Source organism: Haliotis rufescens, unplaced genomic scaffold, assembly GCF_023055435.1.
Source record: "Haliotis rufescens isolate VD_foot unplaced genomic scaffold, xgHalRufe1.0.p SCAF_3, whole genome shotgun sequence".
Taxonomy (NCBI): domain Eukaryota; kingdom Metazoa; phylum Mollusca; class Gastropoda; order Lepetellida; family Haliotidae; genus Haliotis; species Haliotis rufescens.
In genome coordinates this window covers 10548928-10575301 of record NW_025964001.1, presented here as the reverse complement: position 1 = coordinate 10575301, position 26374 = coordinate 10548928, and the positions used below count along the sequence as shown (strand labels likewise).

General features: G+C 42.5%; 2 protein-coding genes across 5 annotated transcripts in view; one reads left to right on the top strand and one right to left on the bottom strand.

Moving 5' to 3' along the window:
- Positions 1-14322, bottom strand: part of LOC124146663 — a 24600-nt gene extending 10278 nt beyond the window's left edge. The window contains exons 1-10 of one of the 2 annotated variants that reach the window (XM_048403721.1): positions 13965-14322; positions 10028-10072; positions 5378-5485; positions 4433-4471; positions 4148-4219; positions 3823-3947; positions 3548-3705; positions 2068-2164; positions 1405-1487; positions 659-702 (exon numbers count right to left, since the gene is read on the bottom strand). In XM_048403721.1, coding sequence (XP_048259678.1) covers positions 659-702; positions 1405-1487; positions 2068-2164; positions 3548-3705; positions 3823-3947; positions 4148-4219; positions 4433-4471; positions 5378-5485; positions 10028-10072; positions 13965-14141 — 948 coding nt within the window. In that variant the 5' untranslated portion in view covers positions 14142-14322. Of the gene's footprint in view, positions 1-658; positions 703-1404; positions 1488-2067; positions 2165-3547; positions 3706-3822; positions 3948-4147; positions 4220-4432; positions 4472-5377; positions 5486-10027; positions 10073-10331; positions 10469-13964 lie in introns of those variants that run through there. The other variant, XM_048403722.1, reaches the window with a different exon arrangement.
- Positions 10366-26374, top strand: LOC124146664 (monocarboxylate transporter 13-like). Of its 3 annotated transcripts, none has more exons than XM_046517070.1 (6): positions 10366-10476; positions 20298-20492; positions 21349-21492; positions 23064-23873; positions 24635-24685; positions 26014-26374. In XM_046517070.1, exons 2-6 carry the CDS (start codon positions 20300-20302, stop codon positions 26184-26186), a joined length of 1371 nt encoding a protein of 456 aa, XP_046373026.1. In that variant the 5' UTR covers positions 10366-10476; positions 20298-20299; the 3' UTR covers positions 26187-26374. The 3 variants fall into 3 exon arrangements, with proteins under 3 accessions (XP_046373026.1, XP_046373028.1, XP_046373027.1); XM_046517071.1 differs by lacking the exon at positions 10366-10476 and adding an exon at positions 11586-11625; XM_046517072.1 differs by lacking the exon at positions 21349-21492.

Genomic DNA, 26374 nt, shown 5'->3' with positions numbered 1-26374 from the left:
TTCTAAATAGCAAAAGGCACCAGTTCAGCATGTACCTGACAGACCTGCAAAGTTTGATGAAAAAATACTGAACGGTGTATGAGTTATGCTCCGGAAACGAAAAGTGACGGACGGACGGACGGACGGAGCCCGTTTCTATATTCCCCGCCAACTTTGTTGGGCGGGGGATAATGAATGAATACCAATACAGGGCAAGCCTAAGCAAGATGCAAGTTGGTTCCTAGTTTGCGATATATGTCCTGTCCTCACACTTGCAAACTGACACATGACACATGGTTTGGAATTACCTTGGGAGCAAAGAGAAATCAAGGTCATACAGAGGAATTAACTTTACTGTGAACCTTAAAGAACAGTTGGCTGGGAAACAATGTTTGTTTGTTTGTTTGTTGTTTAACGCCGCACTCAGCAATATCCCAGCTATATGACGGCGGTCTGTAAATAATCGAGTCTGGACCAGACAATTCAGTGATTGACAACATGAGCATCGATCCACGCAATTGGGATCGATGACATGCATCTTCCAAGTCAGCAAGCCTGACCACCCGATACCGTTAGTCGCCTCTTACGAAAAGCATAATCGCCTTTTACGGCAAGCATAGGTTGCTGAAGACCTATCCTACCCCGGATCTTCACGGGCCGGGAAACAATGCATGCTGACCTTGAAATGAGCCGCTCTTTGATAATCCCTCCCATCCAGTGCATCTGAAACAAGAGGAAATCAGCTGATGACAACAATTCGAAATTGATCCCCATGACGCCACGAAAGGTTGACCAATTGTGTATCATCATTGTGCCAGTCATCTTCAATAATTTCGGTTTTGAGCGGTAAGTAATTATTTTTACTTAATAGTATTTGATGAGAATTTAGTTTTTATACCCTTCTGTTTCGAAAACTTTTATTAGAAACATTGCAAGGCCTAAATGATCTCGAAGCGTCCTTATCCACACCGTCGGGGTCCGATGACACGCAAGAGGACAGGTCACACATTATGGCCGCCCGATCCGTATTTTTACGACAGACACTGAAGTTTGGCGGGGACTTTAGCTGCAAGGAGCCCAGAGTACAAATATTCTGAGGGATGGGTTAAGCTAGTCTCCTACGTGGATCCATCTTCCCGGGGCAAGAGAGTTAACTGACTTTAAAAGTCCAGTTTCCACCCTTGCCGAACTAGGCTGGTATTATGGAGTTACACTTTTGGCTGGACTATCTGCAGGACCGAAATCTGAACGACAGTTAACAAACCGGATTTCGATTTCGGTGTGCGATTTTGATTGGACTATGCATAGACTCGTTAGTCCAGCCAAAATGTAACTCCATAATACCAGCCTAGTTCGGCAAGGGTGGAAACTGGACTTTTAAAGTCAGTTAACTCTCTTGCCTCGGAAAGATGACGTGGGTCCTACCTTTGAACACTGCCGGAACAGTGTGCTGTCTCGCATACGTGGTCAGTTCGTTCGGGACGTTCTCAGACGCTCTTCCATCCCGCCTGCAACATTCATGTAGATGTTCATTTTCTTCGTAACAGATGGAGGATAACATTAATACTTGTGACAGGGGTTAGTCGTATTTTGCTTCCAGAGCAGTGAAGTGACGTGACGTGACAGGTGACTCGTTGACAAAAGTTTGAAAGATTTAAATAATATATAATATTTATATCAAATACACTCGAGTGAGATTCTCTATTTAATACCCCTATGTTATCATGTTTGTTTGTTTTTTAACACCGCACTCAAACAATATTCCAAATATATGACGGCGGTCTGTAAATAATCTGGTCTGGACCAGACAATCCAGTGATTGATCATCATTAGCATCGAAATACGCTATTGGGATACGATGACATTCATCAACTAAGTCTGCCAGCCTGACCATCCGTTCCCGTTAGTCGCCTGTTACGACAAGCATTGGTTTCTGAGGATCAATTCTAACCCGGATCTTCAAGGGTCCATTATGGGTATTATCCGAAATGACACGTGAGGAACAGTTTCTGTTTGATAAGGTATTAATAAGGTTTGAACTTCTCTGTTCTGTTGAACATTCACGGCGTCTTCGCACGGTTTACTTACGGCTTGTCCTGGTTGAACTGGAGTGCAATGATCTCTGCTGGGGGTCTTGTTCGGGGACCATAGTCACCAAAGGTGGTTGTCTCGTAGTTGTGAGCAGCTGCAACATCATCATCAGCATCATCATCATCATCATCATTGTCATCGTCATCATCGTCATCGGTATCATCATTACAATGATAATACGAGCAGCAAAATACATTAAAGCAGTACGTTGAAACAACAGGAGCGTACGTGTAGAAAGACATTGTGTAGCATCGTAGCATTCAACTGGAATGAGCTTGATTTGAAACCCAGAAGTGGGTAAGTGGGGTTACAAGGCGTTGCAAAGCGATTTGTGGCACCTTAGCTGACAGAGCCTTACGTGCCCACCAAAACGAGTGTCGGGGTCGTATATGCTGACCTTTCCAACCTAGAAAAACAAGTATCCCCTGGAAACATCCATTGAATCAAAAACCGTTCTCGTCACCTCCAAGAGACACCCGACAACTCACCTACGCTGTTGTAGACGCTGCCCAGACCAACCCGTCAACTCAGCTACGCCGTGGAAATCGCCGTCTAGACAAACCCGACAACTCAGCTACGCCGTTGAAATCGCCGTCTAGACAAATCCGACAACTCAGCTACGCCGTTGAAGTCGCCGTCTAGACAAACCCGTCAACTCATCTACGCCGTTGAAGTCGCCGTCTAGACAAACCCGTCAACTCATCTACGCCGTTGTAGACGCTGCCTAGACCAACCCGTCAACTCATCTACGCCGTTGAAGTCGCCGTCTAGACAAAGCCGTCAACTCACCTACGCCGTTGAAGTCGCCGTCTAGACAAACCCGTCAACTCACCTACGCCGTTGTAAACGCTGCCAAGACAAGGTCGTCAACCCAGCTACGCTGTTGTAGACGCTGCCCAGACCAACCCGTCAACTCACCTACGCCTTTGAAATTGCCGTCTAGACAAACCCGTCAACTCACCTACGCTGTTGTAGACGCTGCCCAGACCAACCCGTCAACCCAGCTACGCCGTTGAAGTCGCCGTCTAGACAAAGCCGTCAACTCATCTACGCCGTTGAAGTCGCCGTCTAGACAAACCCGTCAACTCATCTACGCCGTTGAAGTCGCCGCCTAGACAAACCCGTCAACTCACCTACGCCGTTGTAGACGCTGCCCAGACCAACCCGTCAACCCAGCTACGCCGTTGAAGTCGCCGTCTAGACAAAGCCGTCAACCCAGCTACGCCGTTGAAGTCGCCGTCTAGACAAACCCGTCAACTCACCTACGCCGTTGAAGTCGCCGTCTAGACAAAGCCGTCAACTCATCTACGCCGTTGTAGATGCTGCCTAGACCAACCCCTCAACTCAGCTACGCCGAAGAAGTCGTCGTCTAGACAAACCCGTCAATTCACCTACGCCGTTGAAGTCGCCGTCTAGACAAACCCGACAACTCACCTACGCCGTTGTAGACGCCGTCAAGACAAACCCGACAACTCACCTACGCCGTTGTAGTCGCCGCCTCGGAAGACGTTGGAGGTCAGCTCCATTTCCTTCATGTGACGTTTGATCTTCAGGGCGTCCCCCGTACTGGCCAGCTTGCTCGACAGGTCATCCTGCCTTGACCGCCCGTATGTCCGCATATGCTCGCTCACGCCGCTGCAATGACAATTACTTTTACAGGTATGTTTAAGTACCTCGGACATTCTCTTACTTTTTTAAAGTGGACAACACAGATGTGATACTTTTGTTCAGGATGGATGTAAAACAACTGACCTGGACTCGTCGTGGCCGAAATCGAAGTGACTGTCCCTCTGCAGGTGGAACTTGGCAGGGTCCAGTGGGAGTTTCATCTTGCAGGTGTTCACTTTGGGGAAGACTGGGGCAGTGGCCGCTCGGCCCTAGAAATTTCAGTGAGTGAGTTAAACGGGCAACGCCGAACTACTGGTTAAGTCAAAGGTTTCGCAAGTCGTAGAAAAAAAATGATAGTTTGATTAGGGTTTACGAATGTGCAAAAGGCTTTAGAGTGATGTAAAACCTTTGGCGCTTGAAATTCCTATTGTATTTTATAGAATCAACCCACCGAGACGACGCAACTTACCGCCAACATAAAGGTGTTTTTGTACTCGGACTGGCCGATGGCGCGGTGTGGGGCGTATCGGGGAGCCATGTCCTGCAGATGGAATCAGTCGGTTGTAGTCATAACGTCAAGCATATTGACTATCTATACAGTTAACGGTTAACATGCGTACCGTCACGCTTATGCAAATGAAGGAATATGTCAACCATTTAAGAACCGGATGTTTCCTTTTAGCCTCGATTACGATAATTAATTATCCTTATTCAGGTACTAGGTTAGCTCTGCGTTAAACTAGTATATACTTACGGGCCAGTTGATGGTCCGATCCGCCGCAAGAACCGCCGGCTGAGGACAGACGAGGATTAAACATTTAGATACCAAACAATAACCTCTGCGCATCCACCCAACATCTAACAACGGGCGTTTCCTAAGGCGTAGTCACGCATATGGCGTGTGCGTTAAGCGCCATACTCGCCCTAGGTTCTAAGGCGTATTTGTTATGCGCTATACTCGCCACACACCTTATGCGTATGTGTTATACGCTATACTTGCCACACACCTAATGCGTGTGTGTTATGCGCTAAACTTGCCACACACACCTTATGCGTATGTGTAAGCGCCATACTCGCCTTAGGTTCTAAGGCGTATTTGTAATGCGCCATACTCGCCACACACCTTATGCGTATGTGTTATCCGCTTTACTTGCCACACACCTAGTATGCGTTTGTGTAAACGCCATACTCGCCTTAGGTTCTAAGGCGTATTTGCCATACGCTTTACTTGCCACACACCTAAGGCGTATGTGTGTTAAACGCCAAACTCGCCCCACACCTTAGGCCTATATATTGTGCGCAATACTCGCCACACACATTATGCGTACGTGTTTTGCTAAACGCACTTCATGAATGAGCCCAGTCCTGCGCATCGCGCATCAGATGTAACGCCAGACGTATACAAGTGTGTGTACTGGGCATCTCACTTCACACCCAAACTACGAGACTTGTATTCTGCGCGTACCTAAACCCAGGCGTACTCATGTTTGAGTGCCTCATGCATCATATCACCGCGAACACACACACGCCTGGGACTCGAGACTTATAACCACACAAAGGGCCCTGCAAGCATCGACATTCGAACATTGATATAACATGCTATTCCGTGTTTCATAACACCCTTTCTCTTCGTAATAGCATTTATAGTCGAGGATAACATGCTCATCGTTCACTGTAATAGTTTAAATTATTACTATACCTTCGAGAACGACTTGGTGTCGAAGTCGTCTTTGGTGGTGCTGCCTTGGTAGGTTTTTGTCGGGAGGTTCGATCCCGAGTCATTGCCAAGGTGGAAGTGATGATCGAGCTGCAACAGCATCACAATTTTGTCTCTCAAGTTTATACAACACTTGATGAAACGAAGACATTTGTACATAAGTTTATGTTTTTAAATTTAAAGAAAATAAAATTTAAAAAAAAAATAAATCTTTTAGGATGTTTATTAAATCATGATTCGACGTTTTCGTAACCCTGTACAATACCACATGGACAGACGTACAAGGAGAACAGTTTTGATCCAGTGGATGAATGTAAGAAAAACGTACAACTTTATGGATAACAACTTCTGGTTTATTGCATATAGTGACGCTTCATGTAGATTCTTACACCGTTATCAAGCAGGAGTGAATGTAGCAGTAATAGTATTAGTGAGTGAGTATGTACGGTAAGACGCCGCTTTCAGTAATATTGCAGCAATATCACGGGGGACATCAGAAGTGGGCTTTCCACACTGTACCCATTTGGGGAATCGAACCCAGGTCTTCGGCGTGAAGAGCGAACACTTTAACCTCTAGGGTACTCAACAGCCCCTAAAATAATTAATATAATAGTAATAATAGCAGCAGTTTGGATTAGAGGCGAAACATGGACACGGGTAGACCTGTATCCGCTGCAGAAACGATAAGGGTTACTTCCCTTAGATGTCAGGATCCGTTGATCCTATATGTTCGAATCTGAATATCGCACCGTTTATTTTCATTAATCTGTCATGACCGTACCGTTGTCATTGTAAAAGTCTATGACATTCGTTTCTGGCTTTTCTCCATTAATGAGCTGACTCGTGGCATGACTGAAACAGTATTCAGAGTGACGTTTGGCTCAACTCTATCACTCCATACACTGTATAGAGACTATTAAACGTGCATGTGTGTCTTGATTTTTTTACGAAACGAGAGTCAGAATTCTTGTATTTCCCAAGTGGGAGCGATGGTAATACGTGAATTCTTACACGAGTTTCGTAAAATCAGTATGACACACAGTCTAGCGTGACGTCATTCCGACCTTACGTCACAATGAGATTCGAATGACGTCAACAATGCCTTTCGGATGACTAAACAATACACTGGTGCGTCAGAAGTGATGTTTGCACTAGTGCACATACGATTTTTATGAACTCGGTTATTTCTAACTCTATTGACATTTTTTTACACTTCTCTACTTCCGGTTTGCAAGCGAGACTTGGAGAGCAGAAGGTGAAGGCTGGATAGCACATGAAACACATGGAGATGTCAACAAGGCACGCAATCGGGACAAACTGTGACAATTTAACCATCCCGGTACATTTATCATAAGTATTGAACATTATTCTTATTGACAAACTATTCTACTGTTATCTGGTCTCCTTACCGATATAAATTTGAGTCTGGCCGTTCTGTTGTGATTTCAATTTAAAATATCCATGACCACCTGGTAACTCCCAGTGCAGTTTATGGTAGCTGAAAAGACTTAATACAAATGCTACTGAAATCTTGTAAAGAATAATTCATTGTTTACACACCATTCAGCCAAACTATTTATTGTGAGTTTAAATAACCTTGCGGGTTGTATTTGAAGTCGAAATATTGACCTTTTGACCATATCTAGATATGTTAATGTAATGTTACACACTGTGATTAATTTTCCTTAAACTTCTCTATTTCAGAAGAATGTTGTTTTCTAAATAAGCAATATTTTGAGAGAAGGTGAATATGCATTGTTTATAAAAAATATTATTGAAGTAGGTATATTATTACAATATTACTGAATAATTCATTTCAGGCCAGCGAGTCAACACAATGAAGTACTAGTATCCGGGTGACGGATGTCTGGAGGAGCTTTCTGCTGACAGTAGCACAATGGTTACAATGTGCGTCCTGTCAAAGGACGAGGAAGTAGAAAGCCATATTCAGTCAATCAACAAATGTGCTTCCTGTCACATTTGACTTAAATAGGACGAGGAAGTGAAAAACCTTATTCACTCACAAATCAACATGGCCAATATTTATCAGACACTGAAAAAGCACATTGTACCATTTGTTTACAAGCAAGAAAATTATTTTCTCCTGGAACTTGATTAGGTGCTTTTGACTGACAAAGACACCCAGTCCATGTTAAGTTTTGAAAACTTATATTGTGAGAAATAAAGATATAAAAATTTTGGTTTGTTTTTCTTTGTTAAATATGAGAAATCCAGATTGTTCCATCAACATAATTTGTACAGAAACATATATTTTATCTTGGCTTGATTACCAATTGAAGTTGATTCCTTTTTATCTTTTGTTATTTTATCTGTACTCATATCTGATCAAGACATTTTCAAACTATTCAGGATAAATGTATTAGTAGCTTCCTTTTGATATACAATTACCTATCATCATACAAGATTGAGGGTGTTCAAGAAGTTGGTAGTTGTATCAATTCTTATACTAGTATTTCTTCAATTTCATGCATTATTTATATTTATAAATTTTTAGTTTCCTTTTAACTTATTTTAAACAGTTCACATGATTACTTTTGTCGTGCACGGTGCAATCACAATCTGCAATAATCAGTTAAGTAAGTTTTGTTTGAAGAACAAGTAAAGTATCATCTGTCATTGTACACACTGAATAGAGTTATCGCCCCTTCTGAATATTTATTTTGACACACGAATTATTTTCATAATTAACATTGTAATATGTTAAAATGAAAATCATAGCAGAAAAAGTGTCATTTGTCAACTGGACTCGTGGCAAAACGATAGTGCGTTGTGCAGCAAACACCACTATGAAACGTGAAATAAACATTATCTCAATCTTGATCTAGAGTTCGCCAAGCCATGCATTGACTGAGCAGTTTTGCAAAAGTACACTGACGTGTTTCATGTTATGCGGTTTATTTACGATACAAAACTTCTGTCATTGAATGAACTGTCAAATTGTACCTATATGCCGACGAGGTTATGATAAAACAATCTATTTCTGAAATACGTATCTCGAAATGCACCTTTCGATTAACTTCCGGGATCCTGACAGCAAAATGCAAATTCCAGTGTATTACAGGCATATTTTAGTTGGGCCTCATGATTTAATGTGAAATATATTTTGTATTAGATACAGAGGATACCAGTTTTGGTTTGTTTGAAATGTCCATCAGTGAAATGCACAACATGCTATCTGTTCACTATGAGCTGATGCGACTCTCACTGTCTCACTGTCACTGTCACTGTCTCACTCTCACATGGAGCTATGCTCTCCAAGCCTCGTTTTCGATCCAAGATGGCGAAAGTGTGAAAAAGGTCAATAGGTAATAAATAGAGAACACTTCACTCATTCTCGTTAGATACCATTTTTACAAAACGAGTGGACTTTCTTATAAATGGTATCTAACGAATATGAGTGTGGTATTTTATTTATTACCCACGTTAAATATATATTGACAGACCAAACTGAAACCGGTTGCAAAATCTGGTTGCGTATGAATATTGATAAATGCCCAAATATGGGCATTGTTGACATTTCTATGCATACGCAGTTGTGTTTGCAAAGAAAACAGCACCGATGCTCAAGATCCTTTTGGAAGAAATTCTTCAACTTATGGTAATTCAAGCGCCATGTTATTAGTGCGTAGGACACCTATAAGAAATTTGAAAAGTCACATAAGCGCCGCGCTTTGAATATCGGACCAACAGTCGGTCACTCGCACTCCCAATGTCCCGTCTGTGCAATCAAAATGGTTCGGTTTCCTTGATCTATCAGCTAAATTTATATCATGTTCGTACCATTTTGGAAGAGGGAAATCAGAGTGTTCGCCAAAGACATTCATGTTAACTGTACCACCCTATACTGAAGACGTGAAAATCAACAAACTTAAGTCTGCTTGCATGTCAGTGACAGCTTCGAGCAATCGAAGGGCAAGGTCACCATCGGAATAAGAAAAGACAACCGTGGTCTACTCACAGCTTTTTACGCTAGAGATAGGGAGTGTTATTGTTCACATTTGGGATGTTTGGGGCCACAAAATCAGAAGTCAGGCACACTTCCACGGATTTTTCGAAAGATTTGTATCTGGTCGTGCAGTCGTGTACGTTCATTCATGAACAACACCTCCCGAAACAGCGCCACAAAATACGCTTCGAAGGGGACACTGATGGCACAACCGGATCATCCCAAGTAAGTCTAGATATCTCTCCGGATAGTTAAACAGACTTCATTTCACCAGGCTTATCCTTTTACGTTAAATCAAATTGAAAGTTGCGAAAGTTGTCGGGTGCGTCACGCTCATGGGGGACCCTCGCTCTATTGATCGATTATATAATGTCTGTGGAAGCTCAATGCATAACTTATATAGGATGCAAACAGAATTTGATGCGTGTGACTATTTTGTTTGGTTTAATAAAGTGTTTGTAAATATCTCTCGTTCTCATTATTAATTTCTTCAGTTCTGCCTTGTAGTTGCAAAATGAATGACGTCTCGCGATTTTTTTATGAATGAAAAAAGTAGTCCCGGTGTGACAGAGGTCACGGTTATCCAATCAAAACGAAAGTGACGTACGGATTTAGTATCTTACCACCTGTATCTTCACCACGTGGGTAATAAAGTGATATCTTACCTGGCCAACCCCGGCGGCAACATGATCGCGGTCTAGCTCAGTGCCCTGTAAAAACAAGAAGTATATAATTATAACCAGGGCCGACTAACGGTCTTGTTTGATGCATGTCATCGTATCCCAATTGCGTTGATCGATGCTCATGATATCAATCGATTATTTACAAACTGCCGTCATATAGCTGGAATAAATATGGCTGAGTGCGGCGTTAAACAACAAATAAACAAATATAAAAAACAAACGTGCAACCATGCGATAGCACAATCAATATTGGCGTAAGGCTGTGGGCAATAGGAGAATACGTTACGTGTAAAACAGTCGAAACTCCCGAGTCATATCGAGCAATTTGACGTCACTTCCAGCTGATATCGAGTGCACGTTTGGGACGCCGTGTCTTGAATTGGGAAAAGTCATGTAGTCCTGAGGTTACTGACGTCCTTTCGTTAAAGCAGGTACGTAATCTAACTCTCCGCCGACACTCAAACACAGCATGTATTTCACCGCTGTCTGAGTATGGCATGTACGTCCCTGTGCGACAGCTGGGAATATGTTGCCATAGCTGTAAGCTGCGTGACAAGTGTTACCATATCGATTGACGTTTGTTGGAATGTTAAAGTTGAATGTTTAGTAGCTCATTTTTTTCCAAAATGAAAATAGTTGATCAATTGTTACTTTTGGTAAATAATAAGATATAACAAGCTGTCTTCTTTTGACAATTTTAATATAATCTGCAAAGATGTATATTTTCCTACAAAGCGAGGCATATGAAATTTGAGCAGATCGTTTTAACTGGGCGCCGCCATTTTGTTGGAAGCAAATGCAAATTATATGAAAAGTGGAATCTGATTGTTCAATAGGAGGGACGTAGAAGGGACATTACTCTTAGTAGCCACTGGTGGCACTAGCTACGACCGAGTCAAGAAATGCCAATGTCACGGGAAGATGCCGTGGACGATAAGCGGTGTCTATCTCAGTCGGGGTGTGATGACATCAGCCAAGTCAGAGAGCCTGGGATGCCATGACATGCATCAACAAAGTTCGCGAGCCTGACCACCCGATCCCCATAGTCGCCTCTTGAGACATGCATGCGTTGCTGAATATCAATTATAAATAACCCTGAATCTTGACGGGACTAAGATCTTGGGGACCTAGTCTGATCAGGAATCCACACTGGATTTGTACTAAAAAATAGTGGTGATACGCATCCACCTTGAACAATCTAACGCGGCCCATATCGTGACATAATGCGCATAATGTGACGTATTGCCGACGTGACTATAATTTTACACACTTACTGAAATGAAAATATGTGCTAAATATGCGTCCAGCAAACAAAATATTAGCATCTGGTTAAAATTTCATTTAGATCACAGATGAGGCAGACGTCTAGACAAAGCAATAACCAGAATACCGTATTTATAAAGGAAATACGGTATTCACACACCAATCAACCCGTGAACGCGTCTACTTTTACGATCTTGTTCAATCTAGAACTAACTGGTTACCCTGATTGTATATGGACACAGGAGTTTGTTATCAGGTTGATAATAGGTATCCACAGAGATTACAAAGAGGTGTCCCCTTGTTGTGACACGTGAAAGGTAAGGTATATTGATCTTGATACAAAGACCACGTTAATCTCGATTTCTATAACACCGTGATAAAACTTGATTACAGCGATGTACAACCAACTCACTCACTCACTCACTAGTTGTGCCAGTTGGATCGCCTTCGCGGCCTAGTGGATAGAGCGTCTGCCTGGGGACCACACGGTCGGTGTTTCGCGTCATACCAAAAGGGGTTAGAATGTAGTACTTGTTGTTACCCTGCCTGGAACTCGGCATTAAGGGGCTAAAACAAGGACTTCTCGGCTCGGAATCAGTATACTGTGTCTGAGTGGGGTATTCAGGTTATAACTGAGAGATTGTATCTCAGTGGGCTAGCACTGTAACATTATTCCGAATAAGTACAAACGCACGCACGCGCACACCTCGTAATTCGAAGTCGTAAAGATCATCAATAACTATTCCTGTTCATATCACGACGGCATGTAAATAATAGTGTCTGGACCAGACAATCCAGTGATTGATATTATGAGCAACGATCCACGCCGACTGGGTACTAGGGCACCTATCAACCAAGACAGTGAAGTCGCGATTAAGATCAGCACAGAAAGTCGCAGGGGACAAATTCTGGCCTTGAATGACAATGAGTATATGAGTATGGTTTTACGCCGCTTTCAGCATTATTATGCCTCAAAGTGAGATTGACCAATCATCGCGCAGAACTACTAACCCCATATGAGCCCGGATACCGTCAGTAAAAATCCAAGATTTTTGTTACTGACCTATTATAGCTAAAATGGATAATTATCATTAAACCACCCGCATGGTATCATAAATGAGCGGGCCACTGTAACTTGATGCCCTCATTTTGCTTGACACGGGCCATTATCACGCCCGTTGTTAGGTGACGTCATAGGATAGGGATAGGTGACGTCACGTTCAATAGTGACGTCATCTGGTTTGTTCTATGACGTTTTCATATTTGTAAAAGGGGGTCAGTGACATTCGTATTGATTGCAGTAAATGTTTCAAAACCGATATTGTTGTTTCTTTTTATTTGATAACAAATTCCATCCATTTTAGCTAGAATAACGGTAACGCTATTTTTCAGGGCATTATCATTTGCAGAAGCCTTCGGTCTTTTCAATTGCCCTCCTTCGTCGGGCAGTGAATGGAAGTCCTCGGGCTTCTGCAAATGATAATGCCCTGAAAAATAGCTTTACCCTTATATTATAGCTAAAATGGATAGAATTATCATTAAACCGCCCGCACGTTATCAGAAATGAGCGGGCCACTGTAACTTGATAATGCCCTCATATTACTTGACGACGGGCCATTATCACGCCCGTTGTTAGGTGACGTCATAGGGTAGAGAAAATGACGTCACGCATTATAGTGACGTCATCTGGTTTGTTCTATGACGTTTCCATATTTGTAAAATGTGGTCAGTGACATTCGTGTTGATTGCAGTAAATGTTTCAAAACCGATATTGTTGTTTCTTATTATTTGATAACAAATTCCATCCATTTTAGCTATAATAACGGTAACTAAAATGGATAGAATTATCATAAAAAACGCCCGTATGTTATCAGAAATGAGCGGGCCACTGTAACTTGATAATGCCCTCATATTACTTGACGACGGGCCATTATCACGCCCGTTGTTAGGTGACGTCATAGGATAGGGATAGGTGACGTAACGTTCAATAGTGACGTCATCTGGTTTGTTCTATGACGTTTCCATATTTGTAAAAGTGGGTCAGTGACATTCGTGTTGATTGCAGTAAATATTTTCCTGCTAACCTAATATGACACCGTATACGGCAACTACAGACACCATAACTAACAATATTCAGCAATATCACGGCGGGAGACACCGGAAAATGGGCTTCACACATTGTACCCATGTGGGGAATCGAACCCGGGCCTTCGGCGTGACGAGCCAACGCTTCAACCACTAGGCTACCCCAGTGCCCCTCGGAATCCCAGTGAGGAGCATATATTTATTAACAACACATGTAAATTACGGTGAGTGAGTGTATTGTTATTATTGTTATATTTAATGATCTACACTATACAATAAAAAATATAAAGTGGAAGATTTATAACAAGCCGAAACTATATTAAAATATTCCAAAAAATGGGTATGTGTCCCTGTATCAAAGAAATTAAAAAATGGTTTCTTTTTCATTTGATAACTTATTTGTTTAACGACATGGACCAAAAGGTGTTAGGGATTTTTAAAATCCTCTTCCCGTTATTATATCAAAACCGAATGGTAGTAAACAAGGGCGGGGACCGGCATGTCTCTCCACAACATAAATAAAAATAACCGAAAAATATTATAAACTAAAGAACGATTTGTCAGTTCTCACCGGAAAATCTCGTTTAGCGCTTGTTTGCCAGATCCCGTCCTTCAGTGTTTCGTTCGTGTAGTTATATTCTCCGTCTTGAAGAACGTGACTTTTAGTGAGTGTTTGCACTATGTCTTGTCTAGCCAAGGAACGATCCAGTCCGTAGAGTCGCCTTCTTCGGTCAGCCAGAGCTTCCATCTTAACGTTCTACCCGTCCCGGCTACCTCCCCTAGCATGAAACCCTGGGAAAATCTCCGCTACGTTACATTTTGCCATTGAATACAAACACGCGTGAAGTAATCAAACTCGAAGAGCTTAGCGACCCAACTAGAGCTAATCCGCCATCTTTCTATTGTTCCTATTGTGACGTCACTTCGCAACCTCACGCTAATCCGCTCGCGAGATTATCCGCAGGCCGATCGTTTAAGATTCTCGTAATCTTGTACATTATTATTATTATTATTATTATTATTATTATTATTATTATTACAACATAAAAATAACCAAACAACTTTCAGTGTACCATCTTATTGTATATACATGATACACGCAATTAGACTGTTTCTATTGCGCAAATTAATAATCTCAATATTGTATTACATGAAACAAGGGATAAAAATAATAATGAATAAGATATTAATTAGGTTTATCTTGTGTAAACTGCTTTAACTGTTGACACGTTAATAAAGTACATGTAATGTATAAACGTTTTCGGGGGGTCAAATGATCACTTGATTGAAGAGCATCGTGCCATTGTTATCATGATTTTTTCATGAAGGTACATGGCATGGAGAAAGGTCGTTTACAAACATGTATATTTATTTTACCGATTTAAATAATAGATAACACATGTAATTCTGTTTCAACAGACACTCACTTTTCCCTTTAATGAAAATTAACAATAAAGAAAAATGAAAAACAAGTATTAGGAATTATAATATTGAGATGAAATGTACTACACAGTGTTTTGAAATAACCACCATTGAAAAAACCATTCGTTTGCAATAAGCACTACTGAAAGAAATCTGCATTGAAATAACAATCCTATATCCAGTTCAATTTGAACGCGTACAGGGCTTACAATCAGAACGATCTTATCGCAAGTATTATCTATGACCGTTCCCGGGTCTAGTCGCCGGGTTAGAGGTATATCATTACCTACATGGCTACAAGATAGTTAACATGTAACAACTACCAAGTACATAAGCCAGGTTAATCAGCTGTACAATGAACGTACTAAATCACCCATTAAAGACCCTGTGTTGCCACACGGCACGCAGACATTTGCTGTGTATCGAGTGGTGGGTGCGTACAGCCACCACCTGACTACTAGTTACTGGGATAGTCTGGCAGGTGCTCAGGTGTTAGCAAGGTACATGCACAGGATACATTACTGTGTTGTATATAGACAGTTATGACAAGTTTCCTACGTGGCAATATTTCTCGAATAGCTAAGGGATGAATGATTATGCGCTATATCATATATACAGCCAATGAGACACACGCTGCATATGGGTACAGAATAGGTCCCCAAAACTCGATCCCTGTGGAGAGCCGGTGCAGAATAGGTCCCCAGCACTCGCTCCCTGTGGAGACCCGGTACAGAATAGGTCCCCAGCACTCACTTCCTGTGTCCGCAACACTCGCTCCCTGTGGAGAGCCGGTACAGAATAGGTCCCCAACACTCACTTCCTGTGTCCGCAACACTCGCTCCCTGTTGAGAGCCGGTACAGAATAGGTCCGCAACACCCACTTCCTGTGGAGAGCCGGTACAGAATAGGTCCGCAACACTCGCTCCCTGTGAAGAGCCGGTACAGAATAGGTCCCCAGCACTCACTTCCTGTGTCCGCAACACTCGCTCCCTGTGGAGAACCGGTACAGAATAGGTCCCCAACATTCACTTCCTGTGGAGAGCCGGTACAGAATAGGTCCCCAACATTCACTTCCTGTGGAGAGCCGGTACAGAATAGGTCCCCAACACTCACTTCCTGTGGAGTGCCGGTACAGAATAGGTCCCCAACACTCCTTGTGGAGAGCCGGTACAGAATAGGTCCCCAACACCCACTTCCTGTGTCCGCAACACTCGCTCCCTGTGGAGAGCCGGTACAGAATAGGTCCCCAACATTCACTTCCTGTGGAGAGCCGGTACAGAATAGGTCCCAATCACTCACTTCCTGTGTCCGCAACACTCGCTCCCTGTTGAGAGCCGGTACAGAATAGGTCCCCAGCACTCACTTCCTGTGTCCGCAACACTCGCTCCCTGTGGAGAACCGGTACAGAATAGGTCCCCAACATTCACTTCCTGTGGAGAGCCGGTACAGAATAGGTCCCCAACACTCACCTTCTGTGGAGAGCCGGTACAGAATAGGTCCCCAACACCCACTTCCTGTGTCCGCAACACTCGCTCCCTGTGGAGAGCCGGTACAGAATAGGTCCCCAACATTCACTTCCTGTGGAGAGCCGGTACAGAATAGGTCCCCAACACTCACTTCCTGTGGAGTGCCGGTACAGAATAGGTCCCCAACACTCCTTGTGGAGAGCCGGTACAGAATAGGTCCCCAACACCCACTTCCTGTGTCCGCAACACTCGCTCCCTGTGGAGAGCCGGTACAGAATAGGTCCCCAACATTCACTTCCTGTGGAGAGCCGGTACAGAATAGGTCCCCAACACTCACTTCCTGTGTCCGCAACACTCGCTCCCTATTGAGAGCCGGTACAGAATAGGTCCGCAACACCCACTTCCTGTGGAGAGCCGGTACAGAATAGGTCCGCAACACTCGCTCCCTGTGAAGAGCCGGTACAGAATAGGTCCCCAGCACTCACTTCCTGTGTCCGCAACACTCGCTCCCTGTGGAGAGCCGGTACAGAATAGGTCCCCAACACTCTCTTCCTGTGGAGTGCCGGTACAGAATAGGTTCGTAACACTCACTTCTAGTGGAGACACATCTTCCCGAGGCATGGGGGCTAACTGACCATAAAAGTCCAGTTTCCACCCTTGCCGAATCAAATCAAAATCGCGTAACGCAAGCGACATCCGTTTCTTAATACAGATTTCGGTCGATTGCAGGATTTGCAAAGCACGTTCACCGTCAACTTGACGTGGACAGATATTTCCAAATCTTTAATCTTTAATCAAGGTGCTCAAGTAATTTGATGCACTTCGCGAGGTCCTTTTATTACAAGATAGACCTTGAAAAATGATCAAATCGTTTTGACTGGGCGCCGCCATTTTGTTTGAGGCAAATGCAAGTTATATGAAAAGTGGAATCTGGAGGAAGAACACAGAAGGGACATAACTCGAAATAGCTACTGGTGGCACTGCAATCGATTCCAATTCCAACGTCTGAGACCTGCATCACTTCGGGCTTTCCTCCCACATTAAGCTGACACGCCGCGATATAACTGGAATACTGTTAAAAGCGACGTTAAACCCAAATAACTCACACCAAAGGAACATGCGCGTCCGTGAATGCGAGATGTTTGGAAGAAATGGAGGAATAATTGCGGTTGACATTGCAACCGTTGATACTGTGAGATAAACTGAGGGTGAGGTTAAAGGTTGAAATAGTACGTTGTCTGACTAATGCAGGGTGATCCCGAGTTATAATCTATGGGCACTCAATTAGTTATAATCTGAGAAGATAGCGGGAAGTGCTTATTTGGGTAAGCCGAGAGCTTCACCGTTTTTCAGTGGCAGATAGAGACAGTTTGAAACTTATTTACATATAAAACAATAGAGGAGAGTTCAGGTAACGTCAGATTTCCGCTCCCTTGCTCAACGTACAGTCCAAGCAAGTTTAATTCACGTTCTTCAAAACACACTCTGTTCCTTTTGCAAACTGTATTCAGAAGCTGTCAACAGGGAGCGTAGAATGACCAAGAAACGAGATTTGATTAAAGTTAGTAAAACTTACTACAAGCAATGTTAATATACCATTGCAGTTAGTAAATTACGAGAAGAAGATAAGTAAATCTCGCTTATTAAATTAGTATAATTCACTCCTCTTTGAAAGATGTATAGTAATCTCTACTAACTGATTATTACATTCCACTAATCTACGATAGGCCACCAACTAGTCTAACAAATATTTCCTAACTAATAAGTAAAGTCTACTAACATGTTAGTGTGTGGGTGGAGTGTGAAATTCACTAAGTTGGTAAACTTACTATTTCTGTCACCCACCCCACCAACACAACAACCAAATGATGGATAGGGCTATCTGGTAATGATTACTCATAATAACAATCGTGAATTGTTTACTTTCATCTGTCACTTGCAGGGTTCGATTTAGCTATATAAAGCATGCGCCAGTGCAACCTATTATTGAAAAGTGCAACTTAACACTTAAGTCTACATGCACCAAGTGCATGTAAAAAACTCATTCTTTTGTCTAAATCTTACTTATCCTCGCAACATCGGTCTTTGATCCATGAACACACTCAATACCTCTCAGCTTTATTTACCATACTACATCACTAATCCCTGTCTTATGTGTAATCCATGACACATGGCAGTCATCAGAAGTCTGAGATTTTACTTATTTAGACTAGTTATGCTTCTGTTTCAACTTCGATAAATTTATGGGACCAGGGTGCAACCTGGTTTTGTCTGGTCCAAGTAGTTTTTCAAAGTGCTCCTGGTGCAAATTAAATCAAGTTCCTTAAATTGAACCCTGGAGTATTAAGTTCCGTGGACATTTTTGTTTGTCATAATTAAACATTCCTGTTTAAAATGAAAACAGAAATCATTTTCAAACAGCGATTATTTTATTGGCGTATGAATACATAAACAGTTAGTACTGTGACCACGTCGAACGATCAGCTTAGCGCTCTCCAGGCTTACAAAATCCGCCAAATTTGATCAAATTTTCTCACAGATAAGTATGAAAGTTGAAATAAACACATTTATAGAACCCCGAACATTTTAACTGAAACATTGTTGCTTGCTGTCATGAATTAAATTAGGAAAGTTCAATTCTCGGAAAATTCAAGCGGGCGCTTCTCGCCTCGGCGGTAGGTCTCGCTGTCGCCAGTTGTGCCTAATGTCTGGCGAAGCATGTCCGGCAAGAGTGATATTAACATTGCCATAGATGTTATTTCCAGACATCAGACTCGTCAAAAAATTCCAAGTAGTTCCGGCACCTTGTTTGTATCAGTCACTCGTGACTGATATAACTTTTTTTTATATCAGTCACTAGTGACTGATAACTTGATCTATCGTCACTGATAAATAGAGGATATTTAATGTGTTTTCTCAAATACCACTTTTATCTCATCGAGTGAAGTGGGGAGATTCTAATATTTTTACGAGCGAAGCATGTCCAGCGCAAGAGTGATATTAACATTGCCATAGATGTTATTTCCAGACATCTGACTCGTCAAAAAGTTCCTGTGGTCAGTTGAAGAGAAGTTAGGCACCTGCGGTTGAGACTTAGTACAGTCGGCATCTGACGTAACCAAAGGGGGATAACTCTTTAATGTTTTGACTCAGGGGAAAGTAGTCCGGCACCTTGTTTATATCAGTCACTAGTGACTGATAACTTGATCTATCGTCACTAATAAATTCCAGTATTTTATGCATATGTATATAATAAACCATTTTATGTTGTATTAGAGAGTATGTATTGCAAGTGGGAGACAGACTATATATATATATATATATATATATATATATATATATATATCCAGTTTTGGCCAGTAACCATTATATATATATATATCTCTCACCCAAAACTGGCTCCCACAGGTTTAGATCAAGCGATATCTACACTGTAGATATCGCTGCAATGAAATTACAGCACAATGCTTTGCAGACCATTGTGACATCACTGGTTACCATGACGTCACAATAAAATGACATCACTGATGGCTCTTCTACTGATGCTGTTAGCAGTACTTTTACACTGAAGACACTGCTAATTACTGTCTACAAATTGAAAAAGTTGGAAGAATGATGTTGGACGATAAATAAAATCTCCCCCACGTGTCTTTTGATATGAAATATAGCAACACTCGTTCATAAAAGTGGCAAAAATCCTCGGCAAGCCTCGGAATTTTTCCACTTTTATCAACTCGTGTTAATATATTTGATATCAAAAGACACTCGGGTGAGATTCTCTCTCTCACTCTATATATATAATATATATATTATGTTTATTTTATTTCTTTTCCAGCTGCTTTTCAGTAGGGGCGACGGGCCCGTGAAACGAAAAAATAAATGTGTGTCTCTGTGAAGCAAGGGGCGGTGGAGTAGCCTTGTGGTTAAAGCGTTGGCTCGTCACGGCGAACTGTAAAGAATGGTGCATGAAAGGTTATTGAGTTGTGTTGTTTCTCAGTATTGTTTATTGATTTTAGGGATGTTCCAGTCCGACATCGACGGGGGCTGGGCGTGGGTGATCCTTGGCGTCTCCTTCTGCGGGATGCTTCTAACAGGCTTCCATGTGTATTCACTGGGAATAATAATGGCCGCCCTACTGGACGAGATTGAAAGTGATCTCACGAGAGTCTCGTGGGTCGGCTCCATTTACACAGCAGCGTTGACTCTTTCTGGTTCGTTTATTGAGACTAAATACATATGATTCGTGAATACATCCACCACTATTCGTGATATTGGGCGAATTTGCACGATGTTTGAGGCATATTAGCTCCAGTTTGCTCTGATGAACCCATTCATGTCTCTTTCCCCAAAAAATTATAAACAAATACATTGTTTATCCGCAATTTGGGCGGCCATCTTGGATTCCAATATGAACACCAATTTCTGTTGATTTTACTATTGCGCGTACATTTAGAATAGAAATTTCTTTCAAAAGTTTCATATTTAACGTAGGTGGGGTTTGGCTTCCACTTTGATTAATAAATTAATCTGAATGATTAAAAGATGGGTAGATCTTGTGGGTAGGGTCCCTTCACGTACCAGTCTTAACGCCATTGTATGGGTTTACTGATCATCTTTCACACATAAATCTGTGGTAATTATATCCTCTGCCAAGCAGAGTTGCGTCCCTTCGTCGTGCTAGGTTCTGCTGGTCGTCGATCCTATTCTGAGATTTGCTCCGATTTTGATTCCTTGTTACATGTTTACATTTTGTCTTTCCACCAAAATAAAGCCAACACGCCATGCTATAAATGAAACCCAAGCGGCGTTGAACCCAACTCAGTATCTCATTATATTTTGTAAGGACAAAAATGAACGTCGGGCACAATTTACACCAGAGTCTCCTGTCATATCATTCTTGCTAATATGTCATCATATGTAAAGCCCTTACATCCTATAGATATATTACTTTATTTGGCAGCAGAACAATATATGCAAAGGTAAACTGTCGTAGTTACACGAGATGTACATTGTAGTAACAGGTTTCAAGAGAAATTATTTCTCTAAAATCTATTCTTCTCTTCTCAGGTCCATTGATTGGGTGGGTCATAAACAGATATGGCTGCCGAGTCGCAGCTTTCTGTGGTGGAATGTGTCATCTGTCTGGCATGATTTGTGCTTTTTTTGCAACAAATATATCTATCCTCATAGTAACATTTTCCTTTCTCGGAGGTAAGATTTCGCCTGTGTAGAATACATTGTCAGTAATTGAGTCATTATCCTACTTTTAAGGGCTGATAAAAAAATAATCATCCACCCTTACTCCTTCAACCCTTACCAGTACATAGGTAGATGCACGTTCAATCCACGTAAACGCGCCTCTCAAGTTCAGTCAGCGAAAGCCTGCACATATGGTGTAATCCTTCATTGGGGAAAAGGAGAGCGGGAGGTCAGGGGTTCGATACCAAAAGACGTTAAAAGATGGTACTTGTTGTTACCCTGTCTGGCGCTCGGCATTAAGGGGCTAAACCAAGGACTGGTCGGCTCAGAGTCAGTATACTGTGTCTGAGTGGGGTATTCATGTTAAACATGCGGCATGGTATCTCAGTGGGCTGGCACTATAAATCGGCATCAGTCCGGACAAGTACAAGCAGAATCACAAACACACACGTACATGCACGTCGCTATATAAGTGCAATAATCTTGGACGCGACGTTAAACCCAATTTCACCTCACCTCACCTCATTTGGGAAAAACACATAGCATCGTAACATTTATATGCCATTGTTTCACGACCTGTTTTATAAAATCATATTAAATAATAAAAAAAATGGCGCTTGTCTTGAGTTATGGTGAAACCTCGTAAATACGGTACTTAATCCTGACCATCCGAATACCTTTATCCGGGTATATGAAGATCCCGGTTAGAAGAGGCGACTAACGGGATCGGGTAGTCTGTCTCACTGTCCCTGAACCATATTATTTTCCCATCCGCCTAGCCCTCTCTGCAATGAAAAAGCCTTAAATGAAATAAGTCTAGATTTTCATCAGGTTCTGAATCTCCCATCCCATTTGCACTCCTTTTCAATCTATCAAAATTATATATTTTCAGATATTAAGCGTTAGTCTAGGGATCGGGTGGTCAGGCTCACTGACTAGGTTGATGCACGTCATCGTATCCCAATCGCGTAGATCGATGCTGATATCAATCACTGGATTGTCCGGTCCAACTCGATTATTAACATACCGCCGTCATAAAGCTGAAATATTGCTGAGTTCGGCGTTAAGCAACACATAAACCTATTATTTCCTGCATGAACAACAACAAGAAACTTACAACGTACAAATAATTCCTTAATCCGGATGTTTGTTAATCCTTTTTGTTTTGTTTCACTGGGTACGGTACCGCCCGGATCTACGATGTATCACTGTATATTAGAATTCATCGGATCCATGTTGTCGCAAAACGTCTGTAAATACATGTTTTGAAAGACAGTGTCTCTATTGGTATCCTGACCCGTGAAGATCCGGGGTAGGATAGGTCTTCAGCAACCCATTCTTGCCGTAAAAGGCGACTATGCTTGTCGTAGGAGGCAACTAACGGGATCGGGTGGTCAGGCTCGCTGACTTGGTTGATGCATGTCATCGATCCCAATTGGGTGGATCGATGCTCATGATGTCAATCACTGAATTGTCTGGTCCAGACTCGATTATTTACAGACCGCCGTCATATAGCTGGAATATTGCTGAGTGCGGCGTTTAACAACCAACCAACCAACTATTGGTATCCTCTGTGTTTTCAGGAATCGGAATGGGATTTTGCTTGACTTCCTCTCTCGTCGTCAGTGGCTACTATTTCAAGAAGTACCGCCCCATGGCGTCGGGAATAACTGTATCTGGTGCAGCCTTTGGGATGTTCGTAGGTCCTCCGGTCATTCGACTCTTAATTGATAACTACATGTTGAGAGGGACGTTTCTGGTATTGGGAGCTTTGGGGGCTAACATGTTCGTCCTTGGGATGTTGATGAGGCCCTCGCCAACTGAAAAGGACAACTTCAGAAAGGATGCCGGGAAAGGTAACTCTGCAAGACAATCCTCTAGCCAAGTCAGAAACCAATTATTAAGGATTACGTCTGCGTTCAAAGACGTCGTGGGCATTGTTAAAAACGGGCCATTTTTGTGTTATCTTTTTAGTACTTTTGCTTTCTCTTGTGGCGAGACCGCAGCCATATACCATTTACCAAATTACTCCCAAGAGCAAGGAACATCCAAGATGGCGTCTGCAACACTGATGACAGCAATGGGCGTCACGAGTCTCTGTTCAAGACTCCTTACAGGGTTTGCAGCGTCGGATCCCAATATAGGCCCGGAGCTGCTCCTCACAGGGATGATGGGAATGATAGGGATACTCACCATTACGTTTCCCTTGTACTCTGCAACTTTCGGGTCCCAGGTGCTGTATGCAGCAGGGTATGGGCTGTACAGCGGAGGGATCAATGCAGTGATGACACCACTGACGGCGGAACTGATTAGTCTGGAGAAACTGGCGATAGGCTTTGGGTTACTGTGCTTCACGTCAGGGATTGGTTGTCTTATTGGGGCGCCCATCGCAGGTAAAACATTACTTCAGTGTCCAGCGATCTATTCAAATCATTTTCATCACTCTTTTGCCTTTTATGCCCAATAGAACATGTTTCGTCGGATAATCAAGACTGGTTATTCTTTGGCGTTGACATTCTCTCTCTCTCTGAATGAATCTTTTTAAAACATTCTTAGATCCCATATCTCTAAAATTCTTTCATAGGTCGATCTTTAAAGTTGATGTAATCATTCTGGGTCCCAAGGGATTCAATGATTTGAGTGAGTATGGTTTTACGCCGCTTTTAGCAATATTCAAGCAATATGGGGGCGGGGGACACCAGAAATTGGCTTCACACATTGTACCCATGTCGGGAATCGAACCCGGGTCTTCGGCGTGACGAGCGAACGCTTTAACCACTAGGCTACCCTGCCGCCCTCTTCAATGATTTGAACTTAATGTAACTCTTACGTGAGTATAACTAATAACTGTATAATAGAATTAACATTCCCTGGGTCGAGATCTCGGCTGTAGCTCTGGATCACGATTCGAAAGTGGGAACGGGGGCCTGGTCATCTCATATGCCTCAATTCGCTGTGCAGAGTTACGTCCCTTAGGCAGTTAAGCAACCTAATAGTATGATCGTTGGTTCGCTCTGGGTATGTTAACAGGTATAAACTTTCCTCCACCTAGAGCTGACATCCCGTTTTACAAGTGAAATATTGTTAAACTCGGTTCTCGATTGTATTTAAAAACATTTTTTATGTAATGTTTTTTTGTTTTGTTTTTATGCAGGTGTAATTGTTGACAGTGGTGGAACCTACACCCACAGTTATATATATGCAGGTATGTTCTAAACAAATGTATTTATTGATTACAATGTTATCTTATTATACTTACCAGTTCAGATGAAGATGAAAACGCCTGATGCTGATAGTAAGTGATGTAACCCTTGAGTGAGTGAGTGAGTATGGTTTTACGCCGCTTTTAGCAATATTACAGCAATATAACGGCGTGGGACACCAGAAATGGGCTTCACACATTGTACCCATGTCGGGAATCGAACCCGGGTCTTCGGCGTGACGAGCGAACGCTTTAACCACTAGGCTACCCGACCGCCCCTGTAACCCTTGAAGATCCGGGGTAGAATAGGTCTTCAGCATCTCATGCTTGCCGTAAAAGGCGACTATGCTTGTTGTAAAAGGCGACTAACGGGATCGGGTGATCAGACTCGCTGACTTGGTTGATGCATGTCATCGTATCCCAATTGCGTGGATCGATGCTCATGATATCAATCACTTGATTGTCTGGTCCAGACTCGATTATTTACAGACCGCGTCATATAGCTGGAATATCGCTGAGTGCGGCGTTAAACAACCAACCAAACCAACCAACCAAGTAAGTGATGTTCTATGGCATCGCTTTTAGGAACATTCCAGGAATGGTCTTCATTTTTTGTACCCATTTTGGAATTGAACCCGAGCCTCTTATTTAACAAATAGGATAAGATGACGAAAGAGCGAAAGGGCCACATCACCCACGCCCAATGACAGTCCTGGCAAGTTTAAGTACACCTCCCGAGGCAGGAGCATCCACCAGCCTTTTTATCAAAGTCCTGTTTTCACCCTTGCCACATCAAGCACTTTCCTGTGCTAAATATGATTGGACTATCGCACATATCGAGAGTCCAATCAGAGAACGTTTCACAAAATCAACATTCACAACTGGTACACCTATGCATGAAAGTGATTTACCGCTGCCTGTTCTTGTTGACACGAACATGTCTTTTTTTATCTTTTAAACCCCCCAACGATTGCCTATGTTTTCGTTATCTGATCTACTAGATCGTCGCCTTTGGTAGTCGCCGCCTTTGTGATAAGAACAACGATCTGATTGGATATCGCGTTTTCATTATATTACAAGGGGCACAACTCGTAATCTACGCGAAGTGGCGCCAGGGTGGAGCAAAGAAAAGTGGCTTTGATGTGGTAAGGGTAGAAAATAGGCTTTGATATAGGCTAGTGGACACGCTTGCCTCGGGAAGATGGTTTAAGTCATGTCCTTATAACATATTTGTTAGTTTGCTAATTTAAAACTACTGGCGATCAATGAACTCGCTGCTAAAAGCCCTCTTCTCCTGACACCCCTCAGTTAACATATACATCCTGCGCCAGGTACAGCGCTTCTTCTGGGTAGTGCCGTGTCGGTGCCGATCTCCCTCAGGGACAGAGACTCGGTAACATGGAAAGCCGTGGAAAGGATGGACGCTACCATCGACGTTGTCGCCGAGACGGAACAGCTGAAGACGCACGACATCACCATGGACGACGATGGGATACCAGTGTGACGCTACACTGGATAAAAGCATGCCACTTGTGACATAAACAGGTTATCGGTCAATGAAAGATGTCAACGGTCACAGAGAGAGACGAGGCGTGAAGTGTTTAGATGTATCAGCTTTGTTTCTTTGGTTTACACTATTTAAAAAAAATCAATCGCAATCGAGCTTTGTACGGAAGCCTTTTAGGGCCATTT

Coding starts and splice junctions, on each gene's coding strand:
- LOC124146664 (XM_046517070.1), top strand. CDS start 20,300: ATGTTCCAGTCCGACATCGACGGGGGCTGGGCGTGGGTGATCCTTGGC. Junction 20,493..21,348: donor AGCAGCGTTGACTCTTTCTG/GTTCGTTTATTG, acceptor TTCTCTTCTCAG/GTCCATTGATTGGGTGGGTC. Junction 21,493..23,063: donor AACATTTTCCTTTCTCGGAG/GTAAGATTTCGC, acceptor CTGTGTTTTCAG/GAATCGGAATGGGATTTTGC.